At 43.9% G+C, this 15541-nt stretch overlaps 1 protein-coding gene across 7 annotated transcripts in view; it reads left to right on the top strand.

Annotated features, from left to right (window-relative positions):
• Positions 1-15541, top strand: part of AMOT (angiomotin) — a 61947-nt gene that overhangs the window by 17843 nt on the left and 28563 nt on the right. For 6 of the 7 annotated variants that reach the window (XM_070606152.1, XM_070606155.1, XM_070606157.1 and 3 more), the window contains 4 exons: positions 5939-6452; positions 10128-10272; positions 11130-11222; positions 13756-13901. In XM_070606152.1, coding sequence (XP_070462253.1) covers positions 5939-6452; positions 10128-10272; positions 11130-11222; positions 13756-13901 — 898 coding nt within the window. Of the gene's footprint in view, positions 1-2418; positions 2573-5938; positions 6453-10127; positions 10273-11129; positions 11223-13755; positions 13902-15541 lie in introns of those variants that run through there. The other variant, XM_070606158.1, reaches the window with a different exon arrangement.

Raw genomic sequence — 15541 nt, 5'->3', positions numbered from 1 at the left:
CACTTATTTTTGTGAACAAATCTCTCCGCAGAATTACTGTCATTCTTTCGGACACTGAACAAACACCCTGATATTACTGTGGGAGAAACTGTGTATGTACAGGTTCAGAATATTACTTGCCTTGTACTTCCTTGCAGTTCATGAAGTCTGGACTGTTTCATCTTTCTTCTTAGAGAGTTTCTTCTTAGAGAGTTCGGTGCCTGTCACATTTTTAAACATCTGAGTTAAATTCGTATCATATATAGAAGTTTTGGTCAGATGCTAAAATACAGAAGGAAAATTATTTCTACGACTTCTGTACCACTTGCCATTAGTCTAGGAGGACTGTTTTATATATTCAGTTGTTCCTAAATATACTTCTGAATTATTCAAGGGTCCACTGTCCCGTTGCAGTATCAACCTGACCTTATGATTCCATGATTTTCTTTATTGTTCCTGTTGTTACTGTTGGGGCCATGTCTCTGATTAGTGGTATTTCAGCATATGGGGCAGAGCAAAGGTTTTAATTGTGGGCAACAGTGATGGCAGTTATGTGTGGTATTCCTGCCCTCTTACCCTGGGTACTTATGGGTGGCCATGAGGTTTGAAGTCCCTGGACATAGGGTGGCCTTTTTCCATAGGTGGCGCCCACACTAGGCCTGTAACCTCTTTGATGTCTAACTCTTTGCCTCCTGTCCCCTTCTCACTCATTTGGGGAAGAGCTTCTTGGCTTGAAGTTTACTGGTGACTCAGGGGAGAAGGCAGTCAGGGGGTGGAGTAGGGTGAAGGTAAGAGAATGCACCTGGTGTTTCCTGGTATTTCATTTTTTCCCCCTTCCAGGTCCTGTTTATTTATCCAGAGGCAATTCACTTTGGGCTCCACCCCTAACTTTGCCAGTTTAGGATTTTTTTTCCTTGACCCAGGTTGGTTTCCTAACCTTTTTCAACCTCTTCTGTGCAGCTTTCACAAGGCAGGAGCCTAAGTTCTGATAAGTCGCTTGGAACAGGAAATGGGGTAAGGGACAGGGCCCTTCCAGTTTAAATGAGAGCAAGAATCCGATTCCCATCTGCCCAATGAAACGGAAGACCCAGGGAGGGGCCGGTCTGTTGGATTGCTTAGCTTAGTGGAAACCCATCCAAGCCAGCAAAATGTCAATGAAGCTGGGGGTTTTATTTTGCTCTTCCCATCAGCATGGAAGAGTCTGTGGGACTCCCTCCCGTACGTGGATGGGCTGACGTCTGTTGCCTTGTGGGAGGGGAGTGTTGGCTGGGGTGTGGAGCAAAATCCAAAGCCCCGCTCAGCACATGGCCCGCCTTCCCAGGAAAGCTATTTTCAGAACTCATTCACCAGTATTGTTTGTGATCTGAAATGACTCCCACAGTTTGAAGCTAGATGGAAAAGCCCTTTGATCTGCCTAAATAAATAATAAGGAGCCCAAAGAGGGATTTTTTTTCTTCCCATACTGATTAAACCATCAGAGAAATTTAGCTGTGTATATTTTACAGGAAGATATTTGTATTTTCTCCTCCGTCCTACATTATCTGTGGATCTCTATTCCTATCTCCCAAGGCAGTAGCAATCCCCAAATGCTGATTACCCTCTCTTGAACAGTATTTTAGTATACAGGTTTGCTCCGTTTTTTTTTTTTTTTTCTCTCAGTGGGAGAGGAATAGGCTGCTTGATATGCTCGATGAATAACCAACCCTAAAACGGTCCTAATCAGAAGATGCTCTGAGTGAAGTTTGGGTCTGCATCAGACAAATTCTGGCAGCAAAATTTTTGCAGGGCCTGGGCTGAGGGAGTGGCACCTGTTGACAAATTACTGGCAAGGGGAGGTAGTTGAACTGCTTTCCAGAAGTGTACCGCTTTTAGGTGGTGACACATTTTTCCTCCTTTATTTCCTTTAACCAACTAACTAGACAGTTTGTGAGTACCTTTCCAAGTAACTGCTGCTAGTACCAAAGAATTAGAAGACTAAATTCTTAGTTCTTAATCCACAGATTACAGATCAGGATGCAAAGCAAGGTCTTTGAACAAATTGCTGTTCACAAAACTTTTGTTTGCCTTTAGAGGTGCAATAAAATGTTAGAGATTTGCTGTTAAAATGAACAAAATGTTATAAACAATCTTTTTATTACTTCATCTACCCTCTGCCACTTATATCTTCCCCACTTAAAAAATAAATATCCTGAATGCCCAAAACTCCAGATGGGAAACAAGGCCAAGCCATCTGAAGAAGTGAATCTTTTTTCTGAGTCTTTGTCTTTCTAAGTGCTAAGCCTTTTCTGCATCTGGGGTTTAGACATTTATCAACTGCTTTAAAAAATTAAATCCTTTCCGTTTGTAAAGCAGCCACCTCCTTTCAATTGTTGAAATCGTGCCCAGATCTGAGGTTTCTTGAAATCATTGTTTAGTGGAATCTAAGGGTGACCTAACTCTGTAGTTCAGAGCAGAGCTGGTTGTGCAAGAGAAACAATCAGGAATTTGCAGCCCTCTCCAGGATTCACAGATTCACCATTACAGAGCCTGGGAAAAGCACAGTTTCTGTGGGGAGAATAAATTGAGATCCAGGCTGTTGGTGGCACCTGCTCTGGTGAGAGTGTGCGTGTGCGGGCTTGCACATGTATGGACCAGGAGTGTGTAGTGTGTGTGTCGGGGAGGCAGTTGGGTAGGTGGGTATGTGGTTGGGAAGGGCGGGGGCTCCCAGTCAGTGAGGTGGCAGGGTGGAAGGTGCTGTGTCAGCTGGATGGACCGCCTTTTGCTTTCCCTTTGTGTCCTCACAAGTTGCCTCTGGGAGGGAGTTCCCCCGGCTTTGGCAGGGATACTGATTTTGGTCATTGGCCTCTGTCCTGTATGTATGCCATATCCCCTTTTCCGCAGGGCACCACGGGCCCAGGTTGTCTTAGGAAGGAGCAGGATGAGGGGAGGGAAGGGGCAGGGAGGCAGGTCAGGGCTTCCATGGGATCATGTGATTCTATTGTCTGCAGGCGGCTTGTTGTTCCTGGTTAATGTGTCAGTTGGGAGCGATTCCTGCTGCTGTGCAGTGGAAGGACCTGCGGAGTATGCCGCTTACCCAGCTGCCACCTTTGTTATTACTATTACTTTTATCATTATTTAGTCTTGAGTGTGTTTTTGCATCCTCTGGCATCCTCCCAGCCCTTCCCAACTTCTGCCGTTCCTCAGTCCCTTCCTCTCAGGGAGAACTTCCCTCCAGTATTAATACTGTCCTGCTTTTTTTGGTGGGTGGATGCAGGAGCCCAGATGGAGTTCGTTGGCTGGAGGGCTTTCTCTCGTTTTGCAGCTGCCCAAGCCTTGCTTTGTGTTTGCAAACCTGCCAGGGATGGACTGCCTTGGTTTTCCCAACATCACAGTGCACTGAAATCTGCTTCCTTTTCCAGCCTGGGGAGCCCCGGGAGCAGTTGCTTTGTCTCCACTTACCTCCAGGCAGAGCCCAGAGTGATGGCCAGGGCCACTGCTCCACTGCTGTCCTGGGCTTATCTGACTCTGGAGACCTCCTTCCGGAGACTTTGTGATCTCCTCCTTTCTGAGGCCCCTGGGAGGCTATGTTCTGTCCAGGGCATGGTGGGGCTGCTCAGCCTCTAGGCAGGAGGGAGGCCAGTGGCTGGTCTGTTTGAGAGAGAAGCCTGGGGTTGATGATGGGGCAAAGGGGAGCTGCGGGGAGAAAGCCCAGTTCAGAACTGGGCCTTCAGTCTTTAAAAGAGAACACCTCCAAGGCCTTGGGTTTCCAAATCCTGGCAACGAAGATGAAGGTTAATATGGTCATTTTTTCCCCTAAATTTTGAGAGCTGGATTGGAGAACATGAAATTTAAGCTCCTCTTTTATGCCCAGAATATCCAAAAGCCCCAACAAATCCCAGGATATTATATTTTAACTCTAGAGTTTATATATATATATATATGTAAATTATAATAGCTCTTACTCAAAGAGGAAAGAGAGCATCACATAGTCAGTTTTACCTCTGAGGACATTGAAGATCCACAGTATGGAAAATGGGGAAAGGCTCTTCCCCAAATAAGTTTATAAACAGATCCCCAGCTTTTGATTGGGTACTTTGAGCTCTTGAAAAGAAAGGTTATGTATGGTAGCAACTTTCCAGTTGTAATCATGATAACGATGTAAATTCTTCTGTCCACAAATAGTTTGCAATTTTCAAGCTCAATATTCAGCAATTATTTATAGTGACATGTATGAAATTGGAAGAATGTGGGTACATCAGAGGCATCAATAGGGCTGAGAGACAACCTAGAGACTGAGCAGGTTTGAGGGCTCTGGCGAACACCTGGGTTACTGGGTATCCATGAGCAAGTGTTTGGAATGATTTTGTGGTTGTAAAAAAGCCCTGATAGTGAGGATCTCTTGTAGGGACAGGTAAATGAACAATAATGATAACTGGAGTATGTGTGAGAAGGATGTGCTTTAGCATCTGGAATTCCAGTTAAAAGTCAATTCCTTCTGGTGATTTGTCCCAGTTTCACCATGAATTTTATGCAATTTAGTGCAAAGATTAAATGGCTATCCCATAAGTAAAGTCACTAACAGGGTCAACCTATCTCACTGGGAGGTAGATAAGAGACTCTTTGTAATTCCTACTGAGCACAAAAATGAGAAGAGCCAGTATTTTTGTAATTCATTTGTGACCTCAGGAGCAACTGAAAGAGGCTCACGCAGATTAAGTAACTTGAGCAAGGTTACACAGCTAGTAAGCAGTAGAAAAGGTCTCCAAACTCTGTTGGGATCCAAATCCCATTCTCTTAGCCATCTGTCTTCCCTGGATTGAGAAGTATCAACTGTAGGACAAGCATCCATGGGATGTGGGAGTAAACGAGGTTAGCTGGGCATGGGCTGGGGGTGAACAAGCTTTTGTCTTCAGTGTATACTGACAGATCTTCTTCCAGGTAGTGGTGATGGTAGAAGTGATCCATCCATTCACACACTGTGAGTGTTTCCCTTAATGGCTAATAGTCTGGTATATTAGGTACAAAAATGGTGAAGCCACATTAAACAATATACCAAACTTCTCTTTCTGGAACTTTCTATAAGCAATGGTCTGGGAATCTGAATATCAGTGTGTGCAAATCAGTGCATTATGGTAGCGGAAAGAGCCCGAAAATGGGAATTGGGAAACAAGGATTCTACGCTGGCACTGCCACAACTCACTTTGTAATATTTAGCAGATTGCTTCCCCTCTCTGGACCTGTTTTCCCTCTGTCCAATGACAGTGTTGGACTAAATTATTTCTTTAAAGTCTTTCCAGTTCTTACATTTTGTGATTCAGTAGATCAAAAATAGTATGATAGAGTTGACTGTAATCCTCTCCAAGTCTTGATATTATTGCTGCTCATAGGCATCATTCAATTACTAATAACTGTAATCAACAATAATTATTTGGTGTCTCTAAAGTAGTAAGTATCTACATATCCTCAAGTAATTTTTTGTGAATATGTGAATCATCTAAGAGCTGCAGATAGCAAGATAAGGGGTGGTTTTGACTGCAGTTTGCTGTTTCCTTCTGGACAAGTGGAATCTAGTTTCTAAATTTGACTCTTTACGTGTGCTGGCCCACATAGAGAATGTTAGAAGAGGTTTAGTTTAGAATAATGAGGTGAAAATTACTTTGTAGAAGACTCATTTACAAGGCTTAGACTTGAGCAATGGGTGCACAGACATACATCACTTAAATTTTCACAAAGCGACCTTTGAGATTCTGGTTCAGTCTTCCATGGGATCACGCTTCTGTCTGTCAGGCAGTCACAGAAGGTCAGGCCGGGAAAGGACTGTAGAGGTCTTTGCAGAGATCCTGTAGTCTAACCCTGCTGGCCCTCCATTTTGCAGGTGTCCTAGGGGCAGTGGAAGCCTCCTTGTCTCACTTTCTTGTGCCCTTCTTCCCCAGTACCTTCAGAGAGAGCTTAACCTGAGTATGCCTTCCATGTTTTACAGGCCAACGCAGGACATCTCATTGCCGTTGTCAGCCAGGAACTCTCAGCCTCACAGCCCTACTTCTTCCCTCACATCTGGGGGTTCCTTGACCTTGCTGCAGTCTCCACCGTCCACTAGATTGTCACCTGCCCAACACTCCTTGGTTCCTAACCAAGGAGACCACTCAGCTCACCTGCCTAGGCCGCAGCAGCATTTCCTTCCTAACCAGGCTCACCAGGGAGATCATTACCGTCTCACCCAGCCTGGCCTGAGTCAGCAGCAGCAGCAGCAGCAGCAACACCACCACCATCACCAGCAGCAGCAGCAGCCGCAGCCACAGCCGCAGCAGCCAGGAGAAGCCTATTCAGCTATGCCTCGGGCTCAGCAGTCATCTGCTTCTTATCAGCCAATGCCAGCAGACCCTTTTGCCATTGTTTCCAGAGCCCAGCAGATGGTTGAGATTCTCTCAGATGAGAATCGAAACTTGCGGCAGGAGTTGGAAGGATGCTACGAGAAGGTGGCGAGACTGCAGAAGGTGAGGCCCCTGTTTTGGGGTATTAGAGTCTCCTTTAAATCTTATTTGCTTAATATTGATGTAAATTACAGTCTCCACTTGCCGGTGCCTGCAGGACTTATGGGCAGATCTTTAGGATTTTCAAACTTTGGAAAAGCCTTCTTCCTGTCTTTCTCAGAGAAGTAACATTTTACATTTATGTGAGGAGAAAAAAACATATTTGTACAGTTTTCCCAGATACCATAGCCCTAAAGAAAACTGAATTGATCGGTTTAGAATTCCAAAGGTAGAGAAGCTTCTTCATTAAGTCAAGATGTCAGTGTCTGTGTAGGTGAAGGACCTAGCAGCTTAAAGACTTTTGATCTTGATTATATTTTCCCAAATCCTGAATTTGAATCTTAAATAAAGAACCATAGTTCCTAGAAGAATCTCACCACTGAAGTTAGATCTTGCCCTGCCTTGTTCTGGAAAGGGCTTCGAGTACTTTGCTGGGTGGGAGTTCTCATAGTAACTCTTTTTCAACATTCTTTCCTTTTCCCCTTTCTTGCTTTGGTTCTTCCCAGTTCAAGTTCTACATCTGCTCTTTCTCTGGTGTGTGTGGGGTGCAGGAGGGGCTTAGCACTACAGCTGGGTGACAGGTGATAGCCCTAGGCTGAGGAAGTAGAAAAAAGAGTGTATGTACCCAGTTCAGTTCTTCCCTGGGCCCCTCCTGTCTCCTGCAGCTGGGACTTCAGCTCTTGAGTGCCCTGAGCTAGGAACCTTAGCTCTTGGCTTCCAGTGGCTGTTGGTGAATAGGGTTATGCCTTTGGCAGCCTCTTTGCAGCTTTTGTCAATCTGGAGCTCATGTGGTTTGATCTTCTGACAAGACAATGCGAACTGTTTAGGGAGGTGACCGTGAAGGTCGGGGAGGGAGAGGAGGTTACCTGGTATTGTTCAGCAGCTCTGTCCTTAGGAGACACCCAGGAGTGGAAATTTCAGGGGCCTGAATGAAGCTGAGAATTTGTAAATGCCAGATCTGGGTTCTAAAGGGGAGAGGAGAGCTTACTATCAGCTAAGTATTTTTATGTAGCAAAAATGCTCCCCCTCAGTGTTCCCCAATCTGGATGCAGGGTGTTGGGGCTGAGTGAGAATTGTTTCTCCCTGGTTTTTCCCTCAATCTAAAATTTTCTGCCTCCTCTCTTATTAACTTATACCCCCCTTCACATTGGTGCAATAAATTAATCATACTCACACACTAGAAGCAGACTGGCCCAGTTTGGCTGATTAGGTTTAACAGCTGACATACCTCCCTAGACTCCCTGTTCAGGATGCCCTCTACCCTATCTTTGATGCAATCACCAAAGGATGAACCCAGATATTATATTGGCTTTTTTCCACAGGATCCATGGTGATTTTTTTTTTTTTTTTTTGGAAGAGGAGGGTGGTGACAGGGAAGAGGAGCAGAATAGGATTTGTGTTGTTGTTTGTCCTCCAGTATGGGGAAAGAAGCCTAAGCCAAGTGTAATTGGCACAGCTTGAGTGTTGGGAGAAGTGAAGGCCACCCAAGGCTGCAGTGGCTCAGAGGCACAGGTAGGTTAGAAGAGGAAAAGGAAAGTGAGGAGAATAAGGTAGATATCAGCTGGTGCTGGAAAAAATAAGAAGGCCTGAGGCTCATGAGGGGAATTAGTTGACAGAATAAGTCTGGAAACCCACCACCACCCTTCCTCTCCCCTACCCCACCACCACTGAGGCCAAGCCAGTGGATATGCCTTTCTGTGATTTCTTTTCCTGAAAGGTCCTGTTGATGGATGTACAACTTGCCCTTTTGGAGAGTACAGTATCTACACAGGGGGTAGGGAAAGGATTGGTATGACATCTTGAAATAGTACTCTGAACAACTTGAGTAAAGGGACTGCCTTCCAGGTATGGCATTGTGTGGAGAACTGAAAAGCCTTGTGCTCTAAATGCGGCCCAGAGCAGACCAACACCAAGCCTGGTCTTTCAAGTGCAAATGTTTATTTTCTCTACCCACCACTTGAATTTCATGCAAAAGCTTTCTCAGGCTCAGGCCTTGCAGATCTTGTCTCTAAATGCCATTCACCAGTTTTCACCTTCTGTGCTGCTATCTTGGTGCCATCTGCAAGAAGAAAAACACTCGCAAGTCTGCTCTTTTCTGTGGTATTAGCCTCATTTGTTTGCAGGCAGCCCTGCCTCAGGCATAATTCTGGAGCTGGTGCAGGTGGAATCTGAGTTGTTTGATATCCCTACCATTCCTCCGGTCTCCTACTGGGGGCCTGACATTCCCCCCCCCCCCCCCCCCCCCCCCCCCCCGCAAAGTACCCTGAGCTTTGTTAAGGAGGATAGTGGAAAACTGAGAAGGAATGCCGGATGTTTGCAGGAGTCAAATTTAATTTGAAAATTGTTTAATAGACCATGGGGTTTATTTGTCTTATACAAATTATATGCAAATCTCTCTGTGGTTATTGTATGTGCAACGAAGCTATATGGATTACAGAAGAACTCTGGCATCTAGTTTCTTGTTTTCTTCCTGATTTGGGCTGATTTGGGGCAAGACCCTTTCTCTTTGAGGTTTTGTGGCTTTTTCTATTTTACAAGGTTTGCAGGGGTGTCATAAAATACAGCTCTGATCATGAATTTCGGTTCAAAAATCTGTACTGGCTTCCTACTGACTACAGGATAGAGTCCAAATACCTGGTATTAAAGCCCTTTTATGATCTGACTCCAGTCTATCTTTGCAGCCAGATTTCACCGGCTTCCCTCTGTGTACTCCACAGTGTCCAGCCAAACAAGACTACTGGTCATCGTGGGAATGCATTCGCTCACTTAGAATAGAATACCCTTCCCCTCACCTCTGCTCATTGAAATCTGACCCAGCTTTCAGGATCTGACTCTAAATGCTGCCTCCTCCATGAAATTGCTCTCTTCTCCCCTCACCCCCAACCAGGAATAACCTCTTCCTCCCCTGCATTTTATAGCACTATTCCTACTTTTCTTAATAAAGTATCTTTCCCTATATTCTTTCACTTGATTAGATTCAATGCCCCTTGCAAGCAACCAGAATGCACTCCTTCATTTTTATACACCCTACGGTGTTTTAAAGAGTTCTTGTAAATATCTGGCCCTCGGTAAATGTTTGTTAAATTGAAATGAACTGCTACGTAAGGCTGAGGCTTAGAATTTTTAGGGTTCGCCTCTGCCACTGACTTATTCTCAGAAAAGGCAATTTAACTCTTCTTTTTGTTAAAATGGGGGGAGGTATCCTTGTGAAGGCAGATATCACGGTGAATTGAAATAAACGTGAAATCCCTTTGGATGCTCTGGAATAATGTTATCTATATACTGTATACATTATTATTAATACTTTCAAAATTAAGAAAATTCTTACTCAGAAATGAAAGTCATTTATAACTATACTTAAGGTATTTATTCTCTCCTACCACCTTCTCTGAAGGCAGAAACTGTATTTGTTTTTAACCTGAGGAAATCTCATGACCCTGTGAGTTAATTACTGAGCTTAAGATTGAATTTAGAAATCCTCCCGGGAACCTTTCCTCATCTGACTGTGTTATGCTTGCCTCCTGGCCATCTATAAAGCCCTGGGAGAAGCTATCATTAAGGATTTGCATATATGTTTTCAGACCATTTTCCCCATCAATTTTCTGTCATCATTGCTATCTTTCTTTTTTTTTGGTCCAGGTGGAGACAGAAATCCAGCGTGTCTCAGAGGCGTATGAGAACCTCGTGAAGTCATCCTCCAAAAGAGAGGCCCTGGAGAAAGCCATGAGAAACAAGCTCGAGGGCGAGATTCGGAGGATGCATGACTTCAACAGGGATCTGAGAGGTGAGGGAATCACTTCTGAAGCATCTGTCAAAATGGTGAAGGGAAAGGTTAAGAAGTATACATCGAGGCTCTTAGGGCTTGTCCAGCCCACCTTATGGTCAGTAAATTGCAGGGCACAGACCAGGCTAAGTTTTCGTGACTGCAGTAGTACTTAGTCCCAAGCTTGCCTAAGCAAAGTGGGATGAGCTGATGTGTTAATCACACAGTACCCCTCCTGGGACTCCTGGACTCCCGTGGCCTGCCCCCACAATCCATGCTGCCTCTCTTCCCTTATAGGTTTCTCAGAGGACTGTATTTTGGCTGTGTAAGCTTGAAATAGTGATATCCTCCATTGTTTCTAGGACTCCCTCCTTGTATTTTTACCTTAACATGATAATATAGAAGATGGTAAGAAGTGACCACCTTCAACACCTGCAAAACTGATGACGCTGGGGGTTATTTTCTATTTTTGGGTTTAGGTTATCTTATCTGTAAAATGAGGGAACTGAACTAGATGCTGCCCATAATCCCCTTCCAGCTTTGATATTACATGATTTTGAAGACTTTTTAATAACTCTGATTCTCTTTTTCCTGGTGAATGAAAGATATCATATATTCAGGGATAGATTGTTTCATTGAAATTTAGAATTCTGCACTTAGGTTTTGTCAGTGAGCAGTGAAAGTGTTAAGTCCTCCTTCCCTGCCCTGGTCTAATATTGTTTTAAGTTCCACATTTGCAAACCTATGTCTGTGTCACCCATTCATATGTAACAAGAAGAAGCAGGCTTGTTTTGCCCAAGGTCAGTATTTAGAGGGCAAACAGCATGTGCTTGGAAGTTTGTATATGAGGCCTTGTTGATTGTCTCCGAATTTCACAGAGCGTCTAGAGACTGCCAACAAGCAGCTTGCAGAGAAGGAATATGAGGGGTCAGAGGATACCAGAAAAACCATCTCTCAGCTCTTTGCAAAAAGTAAGTCTGAAAACTTCAGCAGTAGGTATTAATGTGTGAATGGGAGTGAAGTGTGTGAAAAAGTTACGTAGTTCTATTAGCCTTCTAGAACAGCTAGCAGCATCTAGGGATTCTCTTCTGTTTAAGCATGAAGTTGGGAGATTTTTTTTCTTTTCCTTCTAGGCCAAGAAGGTTGCTTGTGACCACGTCTGGTCACATCAACATGGCTCCTTCTGTATTAAACCAGAGAAGCCCCTTGAAATCCCTGCTTTTGTCATGGCTAGCTGAAAAGGACCTTATTGAGCATGGGGTCCCTTACTGTTGAAGGGATTTGTTATTGAAGGCACAGGTGCTGGCACTGGTAGAGGTGGGATTAACATTCAGGACTAATGATGAGTGTTTGGAATGCCTAACCTGCACCTGGGGCTTCCTTAGTTAAGCATTCTGTAAGATATATCATTACGCGTTGGCTGACTGCAAGGGTCGCTAGAGGGAGACCACTGCCATGGCCTGAATTAGTGACTCTGATTGTGGAGTTGGATGGTGTAGGGGTGGATAGAGCTATGTCTTCCTCATAATAGTGTTTCCTTTGTCTGGAAATACTCCTAGGACCATGACAATGAATTAATCCTCTTCTTTATCGGTCCATAATGGACTCCACCCAGCTAGACAATGCCTCATTCTTTCCACTTGCCACAGTAAAACCAGCAATAAAGACTACAGAGTGGATTGAGTCCAAAGGAAGAATGAGTTTCGGGGGAAGCAGATGAAATACCCTCTCTTCTGCAGATGCCCCTTGTTGGAGTCCACTGCCCCCAGCCTCCCTCATTGCACCTCCCAGCTGGAGTAGTGCCTGGTGGGAACTTATCAGGCCCCATCTTTGCTGGGCCTCCACATGACCCTTTCAAGTCATTCCATGCAGCTTCCAGTTAGCTTTTACGTGTTTATTTGATCTTCACTTACAGTATCCTCCTCCCTTCCTGGGTTGCTCGGTTGTGCTCTGGCTTCAGAACTGGGGCTTTTTTCTTGCTTGTTTCTCTGAACCTCCTGTTCCTTTGTCAGTATGTCTTAGAGGAAGGAATGTCGTTTTTCTGGTGTCATCAGTGCCTAGTGTAAATTGTTGTCAAGTTGCTTTCATGGTGTCACGGTTACCCTGGAAGCTGGTTCATTGGTGGAGAGGGTGGCAGCCTCCCAGGAGAAAACAAAACCAAACTAAAACTGTATGGATTCGTGCCCTGGATCTGCTAGTTCACACTTCTCCCTGTGTGGAGATGGGATTTCAGGTGTCCTCAGAGCTCTGCATTTATAAAATGCAGTAATTTAGTGGATAAAACTGTATGAATAGCAGGGTGAAAGACTGTCAAATGGTTCTAGAAGGTAAAAGTGGACTCCACCTAGTAGGCAGGGAAGAGGGCATGGCTTGTGGCTTCTTGATTTCTTTTGCCTTTGGACATCTACAGGGTGCCACATGGTTGGAACTGTGGCAGGAGCCAGGAAAGCCCTCTTGAAAAGCCTTCCTGGGTAATGTGCTTCAGCTGCCCTAGAGAGGCTAGACCAATTCAGCCCTACAAGAGGCAGTCTTGTTTGGTAGAAAGAGTTTGGAATAACCTGGCCTTAAGTGTGAGCTCCACTATTCCCAGTGTGAGACCTTGTGCAAGCTAGTCAAGCCCTCTGAGTCTCTGTTTTCTCATATGCAAAATGGAGAAGAGAATAATACCTTCCTTGTACGGTTATTCTGAGGATTAAGTTAGTGTGATACTTGGTATGCATTAAGCATTCAACAAATGTTCATTTCTTTCCAAAGTACATCTGAATAGATACGTAAAGTCAGAGTGGGAAGGAAGGCGAGGCTGCCCTATTAAAGTTTCTCCTACAAACTTTAAGTATCAAGGTCTCCAGAGGAAGGACCCTCTACCTCCAAATGAGAATCAAAACTGCTCATTTGAGTTTCTGGTGTGAGTTCTGTCCTAGTTAAAAGGAGAGGGACCTAGAAAGGCATGGGGCATAATTGCATGTGTCATGGCCATCTGTAGCTACCATGCAATCCTGAATTGATCTCAGTTAGAAAATAATGTGAGTAAAGGGTGAGATTTGAGGTTTTATATGTTTTGTGAAATATCATTTTTAGATTGATTTAATATACTGTCACAAGGAAACAATGGAGAAAATTGAGGGGGGCTCAATTGTTCCTTTGCCAATACAAGACCGTTTGAATAAAATTGAAGAGACAAGCCTACTTGTTCTGATGTGTGTGTGTGTGTGTGTGTGTGTGTGTGTGTGTGTATTCTCCTTTATGTAATACTTTCCATAACACTTTTTATGTTTACGTTCTTATTGCTTCTGCACAACAACGAATCTTAGGTGACTTTTCTGAATTTACACAGTAAATTAGTGGTAGAGCCAGTGATGGAGTCCAGATCTTGGGCATCCTGGTTCTTGGAGCTGTGGATTAGAACACTGGAATGTCTCATAATGGGTATGATTGTCAGTTTTGCTCAGGTAAGGTTTTGAACCAGCTTCAGAATGGCAGTATTGATATTTCATGTTCTGATAGATAAGGAAAGCCAACGGGAGAAGGAGAAGCTAGAAGCAGAGCTGGCTACTGCCCGTTCTACCAACGAGGACCAAAGGCGACACATCGAAATCCGAGACCAGGCCCTGAGCAATGCCCAGGCCAAGGTGGTGAAGCTGGAGGAAGAGGTAAGTGTAGTTTCCTCAGCTAGCATATGAGCCTTAGGGTGGAAGAGCTGAGAAATCAAGGGCACTGGGGAGCTCCCCATTTTGGTGAACTGTCGGCTACACAATCCCCCAACAGCAAGTAAGGTACCATCTGCTACTTCTGGTTATAACTATGCTGACGTGAGTGGACTTTGATTTCTCTTCTCTTCTCTGCAAGTTCCTTCTTTATGTTCCTGAGTAGAAAATCACCAAGGTCAAGGAGCAATTTCCATTTGATCATTCTTATAATAAGCTAACCCCTCCTCCCAAGTTCTTGAATGAAACTAGCCCTACCTTAAGCCTGTGAGATAATATATATATATATATATATATATATATAAATATGTATGTATATTTTTTTTAATTCCTGCCCTTACAGGGCTTTAAAGCTTTATTTGGAAGAGGAAGAAAGTGCTTCCAGATATTTTAAAGTACTCCAAAGATCTTGAAATCAGAGTGGTCCTTGTCTCCCCATGCTCAGTGGGAAGTTGGTCCCTTTTCAGGTAAAAAGTGAATCTTGAGGGCCATGCCTCTTGTTGTTGCACTTATTTTGCAGATTGGTTTTGGAATAGAAGTAATCTTGGGGGATCTGGGAAAGGATGGGACCCAGGGACAATTCACAGTTTATGGCAATCCAAGAGCTGTGCCCTGGCTTTTACTTGCTAGGTTCTAGAATGTAGGTATGTGTTGGGGTGAAGTTGTCAGTTATTTGTGTGAAAGAATGGATCCTTCCCCTGACAAATGCAAGGGCCCACAAACTACTAAGCATGTTATTAATGTATGTATCTGATTAGTCTTGATGTAGATGTTACTCAATTGCAGCACTAAACCGTTCATGTGAAATAGAGGGAGCTTTGCTGCTGGCTTGTCATTAATTAATCTTGGATGTCAGTTGTCACTGTACAGTAATTCCCCCCTTATCTGCGAGGGACATGTTCCAAGACTCCCAGTGGATGCCTGAAACGATGGATAGTACTGAACCCAATGTATACTGTTCTTTCCTATACATAGATACCTATGATAAAGTTGAATTTATAAATTAGGCACAGTAAGAGATTAACAACAATAACAAATAATAAAATAGAACAATTATAGCAATTCACAATTTCATGGGTAGAAGATTCGTTCTTACTGTAGATCATAGCAATTGCGACATACAATTTTTGTCTTTCCTTAAAAGAACTTTTCTTAAAAGAACTTTCGCCTTTCACTTCAAGGAAGCGCTTTATGGTTTGTCTTTGGTGTATCCAAATTGCCAGCATAACTACTCTTGTGCTCTGGGGTCATTATTAAGTAAAATAAGGGTTACTTGAACACAAGCAGTCAATACCATGACAGTTGATCTGATAGCTAAGATGGCTACGAAGTGACTAATGGGCAGGTAGTCTATTCAGTGTGGATACCCCGGACAAAGGGATGATTCACATCCCAGGCAAGATGGAGTGGGATGGTGGGAGATTTCATCATGCTTCTCAGAACAGCACGCAATTTAAGACTTATGAATTGTTTACTTCTGGAATTTTCCATTTAATATTTTTGGACCGTGGTTGACTGTGGGTAACTGAAACCACAGAAAGTGAAACTGGATAAGGGGAGACTACTGTATTGGAGTATTACTAACT

This window comes from Equus przewalskii, chromosome X (assembly GCF_037783145.1).
Source record: "Equus przewalskii isolate Varuska chromosome X, EquPr2, whole genome shotgun sequence".
Taxonomy (NCBI): Eukaryota; Metazoa; Chordata; class Mammalia; order Perissodactyla; family Equidae; genus Equus; species Equus przewalskii.
This window is presented reverse-complemented; position numbering and strand designations above follow the sequence as displayed.